The 13,767-nt window shown below is 33.8% G+C and overlaps 2 protein-coding genes across 4 annotated transcripts; one reads left to right on the top strand and one right to left on the bottom strand.

Moving 5' to 3' along the window:
* Positions 1-1,746: 1,746 nt before the first annotated feature.
* On the bottom strand, positions 1,747-8,887 carry Grp (grapes). Its single transcript, XM_026629339.2, has 8 exons — positions 8,752-8,887; positions 8,080-8,223; positions 7,578-7,661; positions 5,112-5,495; positions 4,600-4,751; positions 3,528-3,767; positions 2,330-2,643; positions 1,747-2,248 (listed from the first exon to the last, which is right to left on the bottom strand). Exons 3-8 carry the CDS (start codon positions 7,646-7,648, stop codon positions 1,997-1,999), a joined length of 1,413 nt encoding a protein of 470 aa, XP_026485124.2. The 5' UTR covers positions 7,649-7,661; positions 8,080-8,223; positions 8,752-8,887; the 3' UTR covers positions 1,747-1,996.
* On the top strand, positions 8,631-13,176 carry LOC113392802 (myosin-2 essential light chain). Of its 3 annotated transcripts, none has more exons than XM_064215958.1 (5): positions 8,631-8,648; positions 8,938-8,965; positions 9,355-9,536; positions 12,183-12,329; positions 12,480-13,176. In XM_064215958.1, the coding sequence occupies exons 1-5, from the start codon at positions 8,646-8,648 to the stop codon at positions 12,561-12,563; spliced, it is 444 nt and encodes a 147-aa protein (XP_064072028.1). In that variant the 5' UTR covers positions 8,631-8,645; the 3' UTR covers positions 12,564-13,176. The 3 variants fall into 3 exon arrangements, with proteins under 3 accessions (XP_064072028.1, XP_026485190.1, XP_026485182.1); XM_026629405.2 differs by having other exon boundaries at positions 8,640-8,860; XM_026629397.2 differs by lacking the exons at positions 8,631-8,648; positions 8,938-8,965 and adding an exon at positions 9,128-9,286.
* The last annotated feature ends 591 nt before the right edge of the window (positions 13,177-13,767 follow it).

Raw genomic sequence — 13,767 nt, 5'->3', positions numbered from 1 at the left:
CGCAGTCGTCATGGTCACCTATTTCATCCAATATTACTTAATTAAATACATAATTCTAATTTAAATGAAGAATGCCTCGAAACCCAAACATTAATGTTATGTGGAGCTGGAATGTTCAAAATGCCTATAATTGTGCCATTTTAAGTAGACATGACAAGACATTTTAGTGTATCAATTTCATTATTGGCTTTCTTTTTAAATTCGACAACAGGATATTGAGTTTTACCTAATACCTTTTACACAGGATATTGACTGTTTACCTAATTGCAAAACTCCGTTTGCCCATACCTCAGATAACACGCTAATGGATTAGTTTTATTGAAAAACCAGATAAACACAAAACTTATGTACGTATAGTTTTATTATAATAAATCAAGACTGCAAATGATACCTAATATAAGGTAGGTATTAAATCTTAGGTTAGGTTGTTTGGAACATCACACAAAAAATACAAATAAAATTGGCATGGAATTTGCACGTGATTTTAATAAATGACATCCATGTTCAGCCTTTTTGAGTGTCCTCCTACTAAAAAGGGAACAAATTATAAAATACCGGGTGGCATTGAAACCAGGTCTTCGAGATAAATAAATTCTAGGTCTTAATAAATTCTTTTTAGAAAATTTAAGTTATAGGCACATTTTTGCCTTCTTTTCCATTTCGCTATCAGATGTGTGTATGTATAGAAATTGAAATGGACGTTAAAGCCTTCAAAAATATGTCTAACATCTTATTTATTTAAGCAAAATAATCAGTACTCTTTACAAAGTGGGAGAGCTTTGTGCAAGTCTGTCTAGTTAGGTACCACCCATTCATCATATATTCTACCGAATAACAGTAATACTTAGTATCGGTGTGTTCCGTTTTGAAAGGTGAGTGAGCCAGTGTAACTATTGTATTATAGGAAAATGTTACTAGTGACTGATTTAAAATTTTCCACTAATCGTGAACACATTTGAGACTAATTATAATACAAGCAAAGTTAACGTTTCTTATATTTACATATTCCATGGGATTTGCTAATAGTTCTGCTAAAAATACATTAAAATCTTTCACTCAATTACTTATCTGCACTTAAATATTACTACTTACCATTACCAAATTTATTTTATTCACTAATCCATACTATCGTATTATCTATAAGAATTTTTAGGCGTGTATCAGAATTACTGTACAAAGTGACAGATCAGCTCTAAAATCCTGCCTGCATTAAGACCTATTTAGTACTATTTCATACATATTTTTTAAATATTTGGTACCTATATTTAAAACAAAAAAGTAAATTTAAAATGGCCAGTTATTCTTACGTCAACACGAGCGGACGTTTATAATTATCGTAAAAGAGTTCTGTTTTTTGCAATTGTTACACATATATTTAGTACTTGAACATGATTTTTTATTAGAAATAAATGATTATCCAACATTATGACGCATTTTTATTTTTTACTTATAAAATTTAATTTTTATGTTGTTTACTGATGTGGCACTTGTAGAATATGCGAGGAATAAAATAAGTAGCAATTTTCATTTTCTACACATATACTAGGTGGTTGTATTTTTAGATACATAAAAATACAAAATAGTATGGCTAGCAATTAAGATTTTTTTTATATTAAATTTATTATTTTAATAGGTTTCTGCCCATCCAAGGTCGGGATAGCTGGTAGTAAATTAGGCTCGACATAAAGTATTTTAATAAATCGAAATTTAACTGCACTGGATGGATGAAAATAAGAACAATATTATAAAAACATATTTTATATTATAAAGTATACATGAAATTATTTACGTTTTTCTCTTACAACTATTATAGAAAATACAAATAACAGCATATTATTCTAATGACACTCAAAAGTAATAATTTAAAGCTAATATTTAACAAACAACACTTTCAATATCAATATCACATTTAAGGCGGAGGACTCGATATTTCTCCCAACTTGCCTATCGAACAGATTCACTCAGCAGAAAGAATAGGAAGAAATCCATCCAGACGTCAAGAGAGGTCCATGGCGGTGTCCATAGGCTCCAGCGCGTACAGCGGCGCAGAGAGCATGTCGGCTCGTGGGGGCGGTGGTGTGGACAACGGCTGCAACGATCGTCGCAGCTCCAAATAGCGCCGCTTGAATGCCAGTCCGCATCCGCGAGATCGACGAAACTCCAACACCGAATGTGCTTCGCTATCTTCCTGACACACGCGCAAAGCCCACGCGCGCATACGTACTTCGTCCCCGCAGTCAATCGCCAACTGGAAACAACACAAGTGACATGGAATTAGAGAGTTGTTTTTACTACAAACATGTAGAACAACTCTAGTACGGCTACTCACGATGCGTGGATGTACACGGCGCCAAACGTAGCGCTTCTCATCGAGTAGGTCGGTGAGCGCTTTCAGCGCGGCCGTGTCGTCACAGCGCATCCAAACGCGCGTCATGCGTCGCACCAGGCGTTGCAGCAAGCCGGGCTGCGTGCCCTGCGTGGCGTCTGGCGGGGTGGACAGCAGCAAGTCGTCGGTGTGTGCGGGCTGCGAGTAGCTGAGCAGTGCGTCCATGTCCGCAGCGCTCAGCACGACCGCGTCTTGGTCCCCCGCACCCGCCTCGGCAGCCATTAGCGGCTGCGAGCTCCATACTCGCTTGGTTCCTTCTGCGTTCAATATTTATTATTAAGATTTCAAGATTTTGTACGAAAGATATATATTTATTAAATAGTAATTATAATCAAATACAATTCACAAAAAGATCAATATAAGCACAGGACTAAACTAGTTAAAAGCATTATAGAAGTAATTTATCTCAGACATCTAAAATGTAAACACATTCTTAGTTGTACTTACCTTTCGACCAGGTTATATAAGCTATTTGAAACAATGTTCAATGTGATTTTAGACTCTACAGACTGTTGACATGTTTCGAAAATACAGTTTGGTATGATTCAATTAATTTGCAGGTGATAACTGTGCAACTACAAATACCTATAGAGGAGCAGCTGGTAATAGTCTCACTCCTGGGTATAGGGCCTTCCATCCTGTTAAGAGGTTTGGAGCTTTTTACGCCACACTGCTAGATTGTTTGAACACAATAAAAGCTATGCTAAATAAAGTTATAATCATTTTTTTAATAATATTCCTAAGAAACCACTGGTTTATTTTGTGAACACAAACATTACACAGGCTAATTTTGTTCTACAGAAATATACACATGAACATACAACAAAAATATACTTTAAAAAAAAGATGTGTTGTGTGGAAACATTCTTCCGTCGATATTTGCCTCGACGCAGTGCTTTGGTAATCTAGCTTTATGAGCTCACAGACACGTCATTGAGCTAAATCGCCAAAGAACCGCAAAGGGCGTCTGAGCGAAAGTCGTCGCGCCGCGCGCCCGTGTTGAGGCACGAGGCGTCTCTGAGACCCACTCCACTCAGAGTCACCTAGTACCTGACACGACCGCGCGGACAGTTTTCTCTCTTCTGGTAAAGGTTCCTCCTGACCGACGATCACGAGCAATTGCACTAGAAAGGTGTCTTACCACGAGGCTGAGCGAGGTCGATGTCACTCTGCGTGAGCCAGCGATGCTCGAGTAGCGCCTCAAGAGCGGGGCGACGTGCGGCGTCAGGTCGCAGCGCACGTCGCAGGAGCGCCAGAGCGCCGGCGCTCAGTTTACGCCACACTCCGCCGGGCACTGCCGCATCTGCTCGCTCCGCCTCCGCCCATGCACTCCACAACGCGTAACGTGGGTCTTCCAAGCTAGCTCGCTCCCATGGCAACTCTGTAACAAAACGAAGAGGGTGAGATGATTTTGAAAACGGAGAAGCGTCGTATGCATCCTCTTCTTGAAAGAAAGCTTGAGGGTCACCGACGGTCGAGCGGATCATGTGTTGTTCATACGCTGTTTGAAGTCGGAGCGCGCGCTGGCGTCCGACATGTCGTAGCTGGTGGCGCGACTCATAACTTCGGTACCATAACTTTAGGGTACGACGAAACTCCTACAGCTAGGATACCAAAGAGACGAGCCGCGCCGGCGACAACGCGACGTGCGTGTTAGTGTTCTATCTGGTCACATGCTGTGAAATAAACACGAAGAGACTGCGAACTATTACTATAAAAGAGTCATGAAGAAAATATGCCAAATACAATAGCTTTCTTCATCAGACCGGCTAAAATTGACTCATAATAAAATTTTAATAGCAAATATTTCACAGTCATAGAAAAACAATCACAAATAGCAGGCAAACAATAACACTATAATAAGGGCAGTTAATTAGTACACAAGAAAAAACGGAAATTATTCTTATCGAAATTATAGTTATTAGTCATGTGTAGGGCTACTAATCTTCCATTCTTAACCTGGCATAAACATAGTGTTCAATGGTGCTGAAAATATGGTTCAGCATTCAGAAGCGCATTCGGGATTTTTTTTAAATACCTCATATGTCACTTTCAAAGCTAAATTTTCAGTTTCTTTATTAATGTTAATAATAAAGTTCATCTTTACCATTTTTGAAAGTCAGAAGCCCTAGTCATGTAGGCATGCAATGACAATACAGCGGTGCTGTACACGAGCACGTGCAGCTGAGTTTTAGAGCACACGAAGCACTGACCACCGGCGAGCATGGCGAGCAGCACGAGCGCCGCGGCCCACAGGTCGGCGGGCGGCGCGCGGTAGGGCCGCGTCTCGGCGCGCAGCACCTCGGGCGCGGCGTACGGCACCGTCCCACACACGCGCGCTAGCAGTCGCTCGCGAGACCCGTGCCTGCCGAGACACTCATTTTTGTAAATAAATATTTTATATCATAATTAATGTTACGAAATAATTCTAAACTATTTTCATATTGACGGCTGCAATAAAATACGTATAAATCGATCATGAAATATTTTCGTATTTTTATCCTCACATATCGTATAAGGCAGTCGAGCTAATGGGCCACTTAACGGCAGTACATAGTCAATGCGTCGCCCACCACGTGACGGAAGATATGCTTTTGTTCTTTGTGTCTAGAAATACATGACGAACTTACCATTCGAGACGAGAACACACCAATTTAAGTATTGGTGTTTTACCGGTAGACTAGCTTAACATATTAGCACTTTCTACGACTATAACGTACCTCACCTGAAGAGAGTCGCCATTCCAAAATCGGATATTTTTAGGTTGTCGTCGTTATCGAGCAGGAGATTCTCAGGCTTGATGTCGCGATGTGCTACGCCTCGCGAGTGCAGATAATGCAGGCCCGCGGCCAGCTGGCGCCAGTACCGTCGCGCGTCTTGAGGCGGCATGCCGGCGTCGGGCTCGATGCGATCGAACAACTCGCCGCCCTGCGCGTACTCCAGAAACAAATAGTGCAGATGGTCATGGCGGCGCTCGCCCAGACAGCGCAACACGTGCGGGTGACGCAGTGCGCGGTGCAGCGCCGCCTCGCGCGCGCCTCCTTCCCCGGCGCGCACAGCCTTCAGTGCGACGCATGCGCCCGAATGCGAATGCACCAGCAGCCGAACCCTAAACGATAAACATGCTTATTGAACACTATTTTTTATTATTATTAATAAAAACTTTCAATTTGAGCAAGTAAAAAATGCGAAACTATTATTTTAAAGTAATATCTATCAAACCAAACAGTATTGAAAACTATATTTATTAAAATTATAATAATAAGAGAGATCCATCTCTTTGTACAAATTAAAAAAATATTTCCAATTATTGTTTATTGTTGTTAAAGGAACTTTTCTTTAATTAGTAATCATTTATACTATTTTATACATTTTGTAAAAAATCTAATTGTATAAAATAGTATATATGATGAAATATAGTATCATATGGCATACAATATAAGGGTAAAAATAAAACTTGATTGGAACCCTTATAATGTAATGAAATGTTTTATTTTTATGATAGCAATACTCTTAACAACCTAAACTAGTTGATGCAGCAGTAAATAAGACAATTTAAAGTAGTAATCAAAAAGCCTTTAATCTTGAAAGGCAATATCTTAAGATTTATTATATCATTAAGTTCAGTGAGTCTTGGTCTATCATCATTTATTTAGATCATAGATATTAATATAGAAGGAAGTGACAAATAAAAAAAGTTTAGTCACTCTCAGATTTGTTTTTGTTTTAAACAAAAACAACGTTTTTAAGTTAATTAACCATTTCGTAAGCGTATGGGGCACATACTTATTTATAAACTTATACCAAATATTTCTTTCTAATTTTAGACGTCTATGCAAATAAAATTAAAAAAAAAGAGTAGTATTATTTGAGTAATCAAATAATTATATAAACATTATGTCCTATAAGAGGCTGTCACGTCTTAAAGGTTTGATGTTATTATAATGCGCTATTATGCAAAGATATAAGCCGAAAATACAGAGATGTAGTAGAAAAACAAGGTGGCGGCGACGGCGGCGGCGGCGGCACTGACCGCGCGGGGTGGATAAACTTTCAAGGATGCGCCGCGCTCGCCGCCGCTAATACAATCGCTTTTTTCATCCGAATTGCACTCTCAATCTAGTTCCGCCTTAGACCAAAGCAATCGACTGCCACCGGCGACCACCTCACGCTTTCAATACTCTTTGAAACCATTAAATACTTGCTAGGCTCAGATTTTACTTCAAATATACGACAAATATCTAAATTATCACTCCTATGTTTAGTTTTTCTTTTGAATCAGTTATCATATAAGAATAATGTTATGTAATGATATCAATTATCTTGAATTTATATTATAAAACGTGTTTTTTTTTAAAAAATAAAACAAAACTCCCCATCATTGCTAATTTTGAAAGTTTTGAACAGCATTGTAGTGCAAAAAAAAATAATTAAATAGTTGATTAATTTTTAAAGGAAGTTTATATTAAAATTTCATTTGCATAATGAAAATGATCATATTGCACATATTTAACATACTGATCATAATTAAAATTATTTGATAGATTTCAATTAACAATGAAGAGCCAGGGATTTTCCAAATATGTGAGGATGACATTCAAGGTATATTTGTTTTTTATAAACTACAATATGAAGTAGTTATTTACCATCAGTTAAATCCATTATCCACATTATTATTGTTTTCTAAAGTATATGGAAATTATAGTTGGAAACAAATTATATATAATTTTATTTCAGAGACCAACTTCATTAGTGTTCTATTTTAAATATTATTTTTCTTAAATTGAAATCTAACAATTCTTTTTTAATTCATTTATTAATAAAATTTCTAAAAATTCTTTTTTATTTATTGTTAAGTGTATTATTATATAAAATTAATTTGTTTTTCAATCAATTCTAATTCTGTTAGGTAAATAAACTCAGTGATAAATAAGTTTATTTGATATGTATTACTTAAAGCATACGCACCTATTTAGATTTCAACAGTTAATTTTAAGATGATTTTAAATATTATGTATTGCATTTAAAAACCATGAGAATATTTTTATTTAGTTTCATAAATTTATTGAGGAGCTTTGCCAATTCATAGTTTTATACTCTACACAAAGGTTAGCCGTAGTTTTCGGTTAAGCTGATTGGTATTTTTGAGTTTAAATGAGTTACGGAGAGACTTAATAATAAAATAACTTACTCTCCATATGCACCCTCGCCGAGAACTTGCGCGACCAGCCAACCCTCAACGAATTCACCGCCGGCAGCCATGGCTCTGCTGAGCCTGTAACATCACGCACTATCAGCAACACGAGACATCCAACACGGCGGTGACGCACCAAAAGCCATTCGGCACGACCACGCTGTCCTTCGTCGATGTCTATTCAATTTTGTCTAACGAGTGACGAAAATCGTAACAAGTATGTAGAATTGTTTAAGGCGTGATGTTCTCGTCGTATAATAATTAAATGTAGTCGATTGTAATCGTATTTAATCCCCAAAATTATTCTAAATGGCGGAAGGCACGTGGAGTTTAGCGAACAAAGCCTATGCCGAACACAGCCGTCGCCCCGTCGACTACCTCGCCCGATAACGGTAATCGCTTACACCGTAGAAAAATAAAAATATATATTTATTAAAGATAATGAAAACTACGTACTGAATTTCTTAAATAATTTGAAAAGAAATATTAAGTAACTAACCTTTTCAACGACTTCTACACCATTTTGCCATTTTTCTTTTTCCTTCCCTCTACAATTCGTTCACCAATCGCCAACCAACCCGACCGCGCCATCGTTTCGTACGAGCTCAATCGGCTTTTTTTCGAATGAAAAGATCAATGGCTACTAGCGTTCGGAAATATAAGATATTTTTAACAATGATAATAACAATTAATAAGATACGTATTATTTAATTTACTAATTAAAATATAACGTACCATACTGGTTTTATTGAACATATTTTATAGTTTCAAAATAATTTAAGATATATGAGAAAAGATAAACATGCTTTAAAATAATAAATAAAAGAATTATTTATTATATTGCATAATATATATGATTATATAATATTCTTCATTATCAGATAGATAATATATATTTAAAAAAAAAAAATAGCAGTTGTTCTTTAAACTTTTATTAATGGCTAATTCATAAATGTTTTTAATTTTTACCAAATGACTGGCAACATTTGCTAAATTCAAATAATAAACATCTTCATTAAATTAATAAATCATTTATACCATTTAGAACTTTGAGCCTTTAAAAGAATGGTAATAAATGCTAAAATTGATCGTTTTATGGAAAAAAGTACTAATGTAATCTTAATTGCAATATGCATTAGAAATTTTTGAAGTTTTCAAACATAATACTTACGTCATTTCGATTTTATGTGTTTACGTATCTGTATGACAGTTGACCTAGGCGGAATTAAACCACTTTTACATATTCATTCAATTAAATTACATTTTTTTACTAAAAAATGGTAAAACATAAAATTAATTCGTTATTATTTGTTAAAAATAATAATTAAATTACTAATCTCTTTTTATTTGCTTACAGGCTGGATATTCTGAAGATCAACTAGCAGGTGAGTCATGCAAACAATCCTAAACTTTTGAGTTTCAAATAGTACTATAACTTATATTTTATACATTTTAACGGTTAAGAAATGCTTTATCTCCAAAAGAACAGCGTTAAAGAGTGTCGTATGACTCACGTCAATCAACGTTCTCACTAAAAGCGTCGGCTTTTGCAAGCGCCCTAGTTTCCTTATATGGCGAGTATTTTAAAACATTTCTGTTCGACCGAGGCTATTCGGTGCGTTTTACACAGTTTGCTTACTTACTCTCCCCGTGCAACATGTTCATGTACGAGCCTCCTACAAAGCTTAATCTTACTTCAGTGGAAGGTATGCAAAGTGTATAATCTTATTGTAAATTCAATTTCTTTATATTAATAGATACCATTGTGTTTTAGAGTTTCAGGAGGCATTCCAACTGTTTGACTCCCGTGGGGATGGCAAAATCCATGTGGCTCAAATAGGAGATGCACTTCGTGCCCTGGGGCAAAACCCAACTGAGTCTGATGTCAAGAAGTGCACCTTGCATCTGAAACCTGATGAGAGAATATCTTTTGAAGTCTTTCTGCCCATTTACCAAGTATGTGTTTTTACTTAAAATATCTGATATTAAATTTTTCTTACGTTTTATTCATTGGGAAAATAATAATAATCAAATAAGTAATGAATGCACTAGATTTTTCGTATTAAATACAAAATTAAAATCATTTTTAAAATAATAACATTAGTATTTTTTGTAAGATAGTGAAATATTGTTATAATATTTCATTAGTATCATATAAAATTGTAATATTTTGTATAGAATAGGTTGTGTAAAACTATTATAAGCCATTTATAATTCTTGTATCTTAGTTAAGTATTGTTAATTAATTATTTAATGACCTAAATTTGTTCTAAATTAATGGTAAAGTGCTAATGAATCAAAAAAATTTTGTCATTCCATTATAATTGATAAGACTGGTTGGCCTTAATGTTTTATGGTTAATTAATAATTCATTGAAACCTGTTCATTAAATTTTTAAAAACTAAAATAGAATTGCAATACAATTATTTCAGATATGTACAGAGATTGTTATGTTAAATTAGTAACATGAAGATATATATAATAGAAAAGTCGTAAATATGTTACGAATAGTATATAATGATCTCAGCCAATATACTGACATAGTACAATATATAAACAATTCCATAAAAATGATGTTGGGATACTTTATGTCTGTTGTGATACTGACTTACTCACCATTCTAACTGGAAATTACATACCCACCATACTTAGACAAGACGCATGATAGACAATGACTATTCCCAGTAGAATTAGTCGAAGAATGAGGAAGTTTCATGATGTTGTTAATATTATATTCAACGTAATGGTATTAAAATATAGATCAAAACTAATCCATCACTGAAAGAATTTTTGAAATCCATCAATAAATGACTTAGAAATAGATTATTAAAGTTTACGTATTTTAGTACGGAACGTCTATAGTTTACGATTCGCCTGTGACGTCATTTGACCTGTTCGGTATCACCGCACCACGAAACGAATCATTCAAGTATTTTTCGTGTTTTTTAACGTAAAGTCGTTTTATTATTTTTTATTTATTAGTGTTTAGTTTTTATTTTACTATAATGGAAGAAGGTTTTGTCAAAGGACAAAGTGATAATTTGCCTAATATTGATATATACACAGTGATGGACTTTTTTTCTTCAAATCCGTTTTATGTTAGTGCTGAAATAAAAGGAGTTAAACTTTTTAAGTAAGTACATCCTTTTAAGTTTATTTAACCAACCACATGGTCTAACTTACAAATATGATTTATAAATAAAAAACCTTATTATAAGTAAAAAACAGATTCTAGTTTAGTACTGGTTGTTGGTTGTTTACTTGAACTCTTTTGTTTCTCTTTTTATTTGGATGATTCGAATCGATTGATTCTGGAAATGTAATGTTCTCTGGTAGCGGATCCTCTGTTTCATCTGACTCCATGGCATCACACTTAATAATTTCGAAACATTGAATAGAAGACGATTGACTTGAAGTCGACGGTGCTTCTTTTGTTAAGACTTTCATAAAATTCAATCCGACATCTTTTTTCATATGCTCCTCGTTCTTTTTGAGGTTTCACTGCCTTTTGACAGTCAAATTTATGAGAATATATTTCGGGTTTTAACTTTAATGTTCCCCCAACCAGTCGATGTTTACTAAATTTTCTGTGTCATTTTCAACCTGTAAATAAATTATATTTTCACAGCACTTAAATAAATTTACATAAAATATATAGTTATTTTTACTGAATCAGTTATTCCAAACTTACTCACGACTCAAAAGATATATTAATAGTTACTCACATCAAAATGATCTTCACACATATATTTGGTGCTTTTAGGGCCAATTAAATCACGCTTCATTACTTTGCACCATTTTTTCCTTATTGTTATATTATTTGGTACACGAAAAAATATTTTATTGGGATTTTTAAATGTTGTGCTTTGACACATAGGAACAATATAATATTTGTAAGCATTTTTTTTAACTTCTGCCATCGGGTAATAAACAAAATACGAATCGAATGGCGTGAGCAACTACACAACAATACATTCGTATTTCGTACGTACTCGGCGAACACCCGATGTGTCGTCTAGGTCAAATGACGTCACACGACGGAACGCCACGTATAACAAAATTATTCTTAAAACCCCAACTTCAAAGTCCCATAACTTTCTTATTTCTTAAGATATTTTATCGATTCTTTCACGTGTTTGTTTTATTTTATCTAAATTTTTATAATGTATCAAAAAAAAAATTATGTAAACTTCTTCATTGTATGTATTGCATACAAAGAAAATACACTTGAGCTTTGACATGATGTTTAGGTCAAGCTTAATATTTGTGGTTTCAAAAATCAATCTTTTCAGACTATCTTTTTACCCTTGAAGACCTTGAAGTACATCAAAGTAATATTACCTATGGACTTTCAAGGAATTTTTAATATTCTTGTTTTCCTTCCAATAAAAGCTGTGTAAATTAATTCAGGTTAAGGATCCAGGATCAGCTTGCAGCAATTGAGCAATTCTTACATAAATCATGTCATTATTACAAAAAGCAAAATTCTAAGTGAATAATAGTTTTCATTTTTCAACTTAATTTATTAATAAAAATAAATCGTAATGCATTTGATATATTAAATTAGCAAAAATATCATTTAACAGCCGTCCTTTTTTGCAGGCTATTTCCAAGGCTAGGAGTGGTGACACTGCAAATGACTTTATTGAGGGTCTGCGCCATTTTGATAAGGATGGTAACGGTTTCATTTCATCTGCCGAGCTTCGTCATCTTTTATCTACTCTTGGAGAGAAGTTGAGTGATGAGGAGGTGAATATTTTCTTTTGAGAATATAAATATATATTATGTATATAAAAACATATATTTATATTGGAATATATTTTTAATTGGAATTAAAGTAATTAAATTTATACTTCAGTGACTAACATAAGCAATAGATTGAAATAAATGTTATTGTAGGTGGAGCAACTCCTGCAAGGACAAGAAGACTCCCAGGGGAACATCAACTATGAGAACTTTGTGCACCTTATTATGCAAGGTTGAACCAAGCATTGTGGAATGTTTTACACTTAGTCAGAAAAATTGTTAACAATCAGGTATCCACTGCAATGCATTCCAAATTAAGTTTTGTTTACGTGATATGATTAATAATAATTATACACACAATTCTTTATATACCACATTTTTAAAATGATTTGATGCATCTTTTTTTATTTTCATTAATAGCTCATTCTTTTAATTTCTATATTCTATGTTTCAAGTCATTTCAAGTTACTCATCAGGAAGTTAATTAAAAATTAATTAAGAAATTCCATCTTCGAAGATATTGCTCTATATATAGAAATGTTGTATATATTAAAAGTTGAACTGAATATTTTTTTCTGATTGGTCGAACAATTTTTTGAATTCATTTTTTTTATCTTACTCGTCATTTATTGACTAAGTGTGAAAATATTTTTTTCTCTTGCATTTTACATATAATTAATAATAAATGTATTAGAAATTATGATTATCTTCTGATTTCCTTTTTTTATATTTAAGTGCAAATTCCAAGATTTTAACATATTTTAAGAGATATATAGTAATTTAGTTATGTATGGTATTGTACAAAGACATGATTTAATATAACTGTAATAAAATAACCTTTGTAATATAATGTTTTTTATTTAAATCCAAGTTGTAACTTTTATCTAAAAACGATGTAATTCATCTTATTTATAATAACTAATAATGTAGTTAGTAATTGCTGTATTCTTAAAAGAAATATTTTCTTGGTAAATATTCAAACAATTCATATTTATTCTTAATTTATTCTGAATTTTTTTTTTTTTTTTGTAAATTTTATTTTGTGCCGAGGAAAGGATTAGGTAGCTGGATAGCAGCGGGGAATTTTAAAAAATGTCTGTTCTTTTCGAATTATTTAATTTTACTATCTATGCTCTATTCCAACCATAACAGGAAGAAAGCCAAATAAACAACGCAAATTAACGCGATATCATTGGTCGAGAGCTTGATTAGTCTATGATATTCACTATGAATTCACTATGAAATGCGAAAAAATGGCGCTTTGAATGTCAACGAAACTTATCGGAATTTTGGAAGTAAAATTAAAGTTGAAGTGTAAAAAAATTAGTGCACAATATAGAACAGTTATTAGCAAATCGCATGAAATACGTAAATCTACGGCTTGTTTATCTTTTTTCCTACTTCCATTGGAATAGGCTATAGTACCGCCACATTGGACCGC

The sequence above is a fragment of the Vanessa tameamea genome, chromosome 10 (genome assembly GCF_037043105.1).
Source record: "Vanessa tameamea isolate UH-Manoa-2023 chromosome 10, ilVanTame1 primary haplotype, whole genome shotgun sequence".
Lineage (NCBI taxonomy): Eukaryota > Metazoa > Arthropoda > Insecta > Lepidoptera > Nymphalidae > Vanessa > Vanessa tameamea.
This window is presented reverse-complemented; position numbering and strand designations above follow the sequence as displayed.